The 7,793-nt window shown below is 42.1% G+C and overlaps 1 protein-coding gene across 1 annotated transcript in view; it reads left to right on the top strand.

The window, feature by feature from the left end:
* Nucleotides 1-6,007: 6,007 nt before the first annotated feature.
* LOC120853743 (sperm equatorial segment protein 1-like) overlaps nt 6,008-7,793 on the top strand; it is an 83,424-nt gene continuing 81,638 nt past the window's right edge. Inside the window, exon 1 of the mRNA XM_040227658.1 lies at nt 6,008-6,110. Coding sequence (XP_040083592.1) covers nt 6,008-6,110 — 103 coding nt within the window. The remainder of the gene's footprint in view (nt 6,111-7,793) is intronic.

Raw genomic sequence — 7,793 nt, 5'->3', positions numbered from 1 at the left:
ATGTACAATACCCTCTGTAATAGGCTGAAAGGTTAAACATCTCTGTTTGGATATAAGTGGAACCTAGTTAGAAAATATGTAGTAGAACTGAACAATTAAAGCAACAAAATTTATTTTTTATTTTATACTGATTATAATGGTCTATACAAGAGAAAATCAATTGGCTGCACATCGATTCTTAACTAACTGAACCCATGTTGGCCCTCAGCTGAATGGCTATATTTATTGCCTCCCTTGTAGCTGGGGTGACCATGTGACTAACTTCTGGTCAATGCTATGGAAACAGGAAGGGTATGACATTTCCAGGAAAACTTCTTTAAAGGGCTAGTGCTTCCTTCCTCTTTCCTGCTACTGGTATGGGAATGGAAGCCTCTGAGGTGGCACACTGAGGTGGATGGAGCCACAAGAGGGCATTAGTCTGAATCTGATGACATCTTGGAGGTATCACACCTAATCCTCACTAACACAAGATCATACACATCCATTTTTTAAGAGGGAAAAATTCAGAAAAGAATATTGGTGCATATGAAGGAAAATAAAAATGGCCTGGAATTCTATCATGTAGAAATCCAGTACCATTTATGAGATAAACACATACATATTAAATTAAAAAAAAAAAAACCCTCTTATGATCTTGTGCATGGAGTTTTCTGTTTTACTTTAAAAAACTTAATATTATATCATCGACACTTTTGTATATATGTATTTTTTTGAAAATACTGTTTGGAAAATTTATTATTTTGAAAATACTGTTTATCAAAATATTGTTTGATATTTGTACAACATGCATTATGGTGATGAATGACTGTGATGAGTATGAATTTGATTCACTCTGACTTGTGTTCAAGACTCACTTTGGCCACTGACTGAGTAACTTTGGCAAGTTGTGTCACCTCTTGAAACAAAATGGGAGTTACCTTTTAGAGTTGTTGGGAAGATTAAATTAGTTAGTGTACATAAAATCTCTAGCACAAGGCCTAGATTTTAGTAAGTTTTTTTAAAATTAATTCATTAATTTGACTGCTCAGGTTCTTAGTTGCAGCATGCAGGATCTTTAACTGTAGCATGTGGGATCTAGTTCTTTGGTCAGGGATCGAACCTGGGCCACTGGAAGCATGGAGTCTTAGCCACTAGACCCCAGAGTCGTCCCAGTAAGTTCTTAATAAATATAAACTATTGTGATTATCATTATCATTCTTTAATCAGTTTCCTCTTCATGGGCAGTTAACCTGTCAGGGTCTAATTAAGAAATAAACAATCAATTAGAGTTCAATTTAAAAAAAGAAAGCAATGGAAGCCACATGAGAACTTAGAAGAAATGTAACACAGAGAAATGGTTACAAAGGTGTTAAGAAAGCTGAGAAATAAAATAGGGGAAATGAGAAACCCCAAAGATTACCAGTAGCAAGAAGGCACTACTACTGTTAGGTGGGAGAGAGGGAAAGGCAGTAACCAGAGCCTAGGGCCAGGGTCACTGGCAGAAGCTACAATCATGGCAGACCTTTCCTATGGGAGCTCAAACCAGGGAGGAAATTCACCTGCTTCTGGAGATGCCATCTGACATGAAGAGGGCTAGATTTTCTACCTCCAGAACCTCCCATTGGAGACCCATCAAGGCACCTGGAAATGGAGTCTTCAGGGATCAGCCTTGAGATACAGAGCAGAGCAGCGGAAGAGAATCTGGATGGAGTGGATCTGACGGAAACAGACTCAGGACCAGTATAGTCCACCCCTTTTAATATCCAGCGTTCATTCTTATGTTCCCAGCTATATTTAATGTCAGATGTGAAACACCTCTCTCCTACAAAAGCCTTCACCATCTTCCCTCTGAAAAGAGGAGCTGCAGATTCCATCAGTCATCATATTAATCTTGGATCCAAGATCTCCAGGTAAATTTCAGCACTCCCCATCTAGTTTGGATGTGGCTTCTCATGGCCTAGTGAATTCATTGTGAAATTAAGCATCAACAACATTTTTCACATAAAATATGAGGGGGAGAGGAAAAGCAGAAAAAAATGATCAATAGATAATAGGTCCATAAAAATGTACAGACCCTTCAGTTCTTATTTCTCTAACTGGTCACAAAGGTCATCACTGATATTTTCTCATTGAAAAAATAAAATTTTTTCACTGAGATTCCATCACCCATTCCATGTTACCTTGGCTGTTAGTCAGTCCATTGGTTATTTGGGATTATTTACGTGATGAAAAATATCTTCATACCTAAATGGTCTAAGTCTTTATTTTTCTATGGTTTTATTGGGTTACTTTCATCTTTAATTGGGCTTTAATATTGGGCATGCAGTTACTGCTCTTCAGCTATTTCCAGATTATAAATGGCTCCCTAATGACTATCCTAAGTCCAAATATGGTCATTCCTGCACCAGATGTGTAGCAGCAACTTAATTTCCCCATGATCATTAATACCAATAACCCCTGACCTACTTTCTCAGTTTGACCTGAGGAATCCTGAATGGTCAGTAACCCCTAATCCACTTCAAGTTTAGTGGGACCATTATTTTATCTCCTGAAGAAATAACAGTTTTCCTGAGGACCTAGGTCACAAAAGCAGTAGAACCCAAGGTTTGGGGATGGGGAACAAGAGCTTGCCCAGTGATTTATCGGGTATAACAGTCAAAGTGACCCCTCCCAGTTTTACACCTTAGTTCCCAGAGCCTTCAGGGCAGCACTTCAGCCTTGTAGGTGCTAACTCCGAGTTGTTGCTGTTGTTGTTGTTTAGTCACTAAGTCATGTCCAACTTTGTCCATCAGCTGGGCAATAGAAGGTCCTCATATGGCGGTGTGAATTGAAGGAGGATCCGCACTGTAGCAAATGGTGATAGACGTAACTTGCTTGTTTCTTCCAGATGTCCTGGAACCTAATCTCACAGACAGCACTTGCAATGAAAAGAAATTGTTTCTGCTTGCACCAACCCTTACGGCTTAGTGGGTTTGAGAGCACTCGATTCATGATAGGAAGCTCAAGCTACATAGTCACTCAGAGTCCATGGTATAGTAGATGCCGTGGCACCCTGCCCCGGTCAGGACTGAGTCCTTGTCTTCCTGAAATAACACTTTCTGCAAGAACATGATCATAGTTGATCCCCCTCTGGAAATTTCCCAGAGCCTGTGGAAGCAGACTTGCTCAAAGTTCTGCCCCTCTCTCTGGGGGAAGCCCACATCCAGTACCTGGTTGTTGTAGCAATATCTGGCTCCCTTTGCTCTTTAAGGCAAGACAACTCTATAGAGACAGCTCAACTCCAGAACTCCCTGTGGGATCAGTTGAGGCTTCTGTTGCAATTGCATCACCATTCAACGTCTCCTCTTGCCCAATCCTGACTCTTGTAGTCTCTTACAGTTGTTGTACCCAAGTTCAGGCCCCAATATGCCTTCTGTCTCAGATCTCCATCTCAGACAGTCTCCGTCTCAGAGTTGACTTTTTGGGGAACCAAACACACAGTCGAGTGTTTAAACTCTGTGAAGTGCTTGAGGCATGTCAGGGTCTGCTCAGGGGAAGAACAGTTATCAGCTCAGAAAGACACAGCTTTGCTTCAAAACTCTATGGGGCTATGCTGTGATTCTCTTACTGGAATTTCCTATTCCACACAACTTTGAGGACTTCTCTGGTGGTCCAGTGGTTAACTAACCACCTGCCAATGCAGGGGACATGGGTTCAATCCCTGGTCCGGGAAAATCCTGCATGCTGTGGGGCAGCTAAGCCCATGCACCACAACTACTGGGTCTGTGCTCCGCAACAAGAAAAGCCACCACAGTCAGCCTGTGCTCCCAGCTAGAGAGTAGCCTCTGCTCACTGCAATGAGAGGAAGCTTGCATGCAACAATGAAGACCTAGCACAGCCAAAAATAAATAAAGCTTTGAGTACCACTGAATCTGTTGTGTCATAAGCCTGAGTGACAGCCTGTACCTGCTAAAGAATTTGCTCTTACTCTGAGCCCCACTTGAAGACTTAGTCTTGCAGATCACTTGGTAGATAGGTTGGACCAGCATACCCAAGTACAGAATATATACCCTCAGAAATGGTACAGATAGTTCAGTAAGATACATTAATTTTACATATACTCACTGATGTCTACTGTACATCAGTCACTCTGGGAGATGTAGGGAAAAAATGAAAAGTGGATTCAGCCTGAGAAGAATTACATCTAGTCAGCTGCAAAGCAAAATGAGCCATGATGATGGCTCTTTGTGGGCAGTGCCATATTATATTTATGTATGAAGTGGCATAAGCATGCAAGAAGAGAGTCATCATTCCTACCCTGGCAGGCTGAATAGGAGGAGGAGGTGATATCTGGTCATATTAAACTGTGGACTGATCAGCTCAGTGAACAACAAAATACTTTTCTGAAGCCAGATAGTAAAGGTATTTATATGATTTTTGACATTTAATGATTTAAATGTAATGATTCTGAGATTTAAGCTGTTTCTAAGTACATAATTCACCTATCATATAAATTTGTTTTCTGGGTTTGGATTCTAAAAAATACAACAGAATGAATTTCTGTTTCTATTTTGTGAAGGAGTAATTTAAAAATAATTAAGACAATTTCTTCTCTTCAAAACAACAATATAATTCTCACTATTTTAATTTTCTGCTCATGGCCTGGCATTGAACAATGATTAAAAAACTATACACTTTATTATAGATTATCTGCTAAATGGATGTTCTAAGTAGATTGTTGAATATGCAATATTGGCACCAAATTTTGAGAGTTGAACACAGCCTTTCTTTTGTTTCATGAATCAGATGCAAGATAGTCAGAACACCCTGGCATTAATTCTCATTTACTATTTCTAAAGTTTTTCTTTTTCAACTAGGAAGTCTTTTTGGAAATAAAATCAGGAAATGTTTAGCAACTTGGAGCAATAATCTATATACAATATATCATATACTGTTAAGTCAAATGTAATCAAGATTGAATAATTTATATCTTGCTATTAACATGAAAGATTATTTTGAGATTGTTTTTAAAAAGGAAATTTTCTGATGTCTTTTTTCCCCTAAGCCAACGTGCACACAGCTATTGAAATGTCTTGCTTTACATTTGTGTACTTGAGGTGATGTTGATAGTTAATAATAATGTGTGTAAATTAATATACTTCTAATAGTATAAATTAGATACATTTGATGAATTCAAGCCTTTTTGCCTGACTGTCAGACCTGATTATTGGATGGTTGCTGATTCAAACCTTGTAAATTCCCAGGAGATATGTCAGCTTTGCCCCCTTTTTTCGTTGTTGTTGAGTTGTGCTTGCTTTGTTAGTGTTATCTCTGATCCAAGGTCCTTTTGTAGGCCCAATTTTACCATATTTGGGGCAGGTTACTTAAGCTAAAAGGAGATAGTATAGCCTGTAGATCTGTGTAGCCCAGTGTCTGTAAACTTCAGTGCATTGCCGTGATCTGGGAGCAAGGAAACCATCCGGGGCCCAGTTGTCACTGCTCCAGGTCATGGGGACGCCTCTCATCCCTGACCTCCTGGGAGTCCCCTGGAGAACACATGGATGTCATGGTATCGGTGTGATAGGAACTGAATATTATCACTAATCTAATTCTGTGTCTCTGAAATTTGACAGTAAAAGGATTTAGGGCCCAGTGAGGTAGGTGAAAGGGCTTCCCTGGTGGCTCAGAGGTTAAAGCGTCTGCCTGCAATGCAGGAGACCTGGGTTCGATCTCTGGGTTGGGAAGATCACCTGGAGAAGGAAATGGCAACCCACTCCAGTATTCTTGCCTGGAGAATCCCATGGACAGAGGAGCCTGGTGGGTGAGGACAGAGGTCCATCAGCAGTGTCTACAGATGGAGTCCACTGCTTCTAGCAGAGGCGACAGAGCTTGTGATGCTGGGCAACCCCCTCTGCCGCGGCTCCCCTGGTGGGTGGTTTAGGCCAGGGCTATTCCAGGAGGCAGGCAGATTTTTCTGTGTATTCTGTATGGGGTAAAACTAAGGCAGCTTTGCATCTATCCTGAAAGAGTGAGCCTTTGAAACTGGATAATGGGGAGTCTGCTGCGTGATTCGGTGAGCCAGACCCGCCCCCCACCCCACCCCGCAAGTGTCAGCCCCTTGGAGACCACTGCAGGGGTGCAGTTGGAAGGAGGTAAAAGACTAGATCTTACCAAGGGGGGAAGGTGGATTGGGATGAATTGGGAGATTGGGATTTACATATATACACTCTTGATACTGTGTATAAAAAAGATTACTAATGAGAACCTACTGTATAGCCTGAGAACTCTACTCAGTGCTCGGTGGTGACCTAAATGGGAAGGAAAGTAAAAAAAGAAGGAAAATAAAAAAAAAAGAGGTGGCACTAGTGGTAAAGAACCTGCCTGCCCATGCAGGAGACGTAAGAGATGCGCCTTTGATCCGTGGGTTGGGAAAATCCCCTGGAGGAGGGCATGGCAGCCCACTCCAGTATTCCTTCCTGGAGAATCCCATGGACAGAGGAGCTTGGTGGTCTACAGTCCATAGGGTCTCACAGAGTTGGACACGACTGAAGTGAGTTAGCACACACACACGCACGTAGCTGATTCACTTTGCTGCACAGCAGAAACTAGCACAACATTATAAAGCAACTATATTCCAAAAAAAATTTAAAACATAAAAAAGACTAGATAGTAAATGCTCTCACCACACCAAAGAAGCGGGTCTTCTCGTGAGGTGACCTTTGCCAAGAAGGAGGAACCAAGTGGCACCAGTCAGAGGCTGGTAAGGTCCGGGAGTGCAGTCCTTGGGTGCACAGTCCTCTTCGGGGAGGGGTGGTTGTACTACAGAAGCCCAGAGCCGCTGGAGCGGGAGCGCCCACTTCAGGTGTCAGGAGCCCTACCCGAGAGCCTGTCACTCGTGCACAGGCACACAGTGTCCAGCTAGGTGGGGCACAGACAGTGAGTGGTGGCTTCTCCAGCCCATGGGTCTGGTGGCAGATCAAGAACACTCAGTCACTCTCTAGGAGAGCCCCCTCCAACCTGAGCCTGGCAGGGGACCCTCTCTGACATGCAACCAGACCTCATTGTCTTTACCCGCTGACTCAGTCTCAGCCTTACACAGGGGCTACTGGTCGAATTTGGTAGGCTCTGCTCTGTTCACTGGCCTCCTGTGTTCTCTTTGATTTATGTTTATTTTCATATATTTAAATGTTTATGAGGGCTTCCCAGGTGGCTCTGGGGTAAAGAATCTTCCTGCCAGTGCAGGAGATGCGGGTTCAATCCCTGGATCGAGAAGATTCCCCTGGATTGGAAGTGGCAACTACTCCAGTATTCATGCCTGGAGAAATCCCATGGACAGAGGACCCCGGAGGGGCTACAGTCCGTAGGGCTGCAAAAGAGTCGAACATGACTTAGCGACTAAGCAATGATGACAACAAATGTTTATGAATAAGTGATACAATGACGGAGTCTGGAATTAAACAGCAATAAATGGTAATACAGGGAAAACGCTTCCCTCCCACCCCCAGTCCATCCCTCTCTCCAGAGGCAAATGTTATTGTCAAGTTCTTGTGACTAGCTGAGATTTTATATGCATACATATATGTGTATCTCAACAAGTATCTATTTTCTATCCCTGGCAGCCTCCTGGTAGAATACCATGTACATAGTCTTACACTATTTTCACTTGATTTATCTCGGACAGGTTTGTTTTCATATTAGTACATTAAAAGCTTTGTTACTATTTTTGACAGTTATGTGATTTTCTGCTGTATGTATGTATCATATTTTATTTAACCAGTCACCTATTGATGGATATTTAGATGGTTTCTGATCTTTTGATATTACTATGTTGTATA

This window comes from Oryx dammah, unplaced genomic scaffold (assembly GCF_014754425.2).
Source record: "Oryx dammah isolate SB20612 unplaced genomic scaffold, SCBI_Odam_1.1 HiC_scaffold_26, whole genome shotgun sequence".
Taxonomy (NCBI): Eukaryota; Metazoa; Chordata; class Mammalia; order Artiodactyla; family Bovidae; genus Oryx; species Oryx dammah.
The sequence above is the reverse complement of the archived record's forward strand: the minus strand, read 5'-3'. Positions and strand labels throughout refer to the sequence as shown.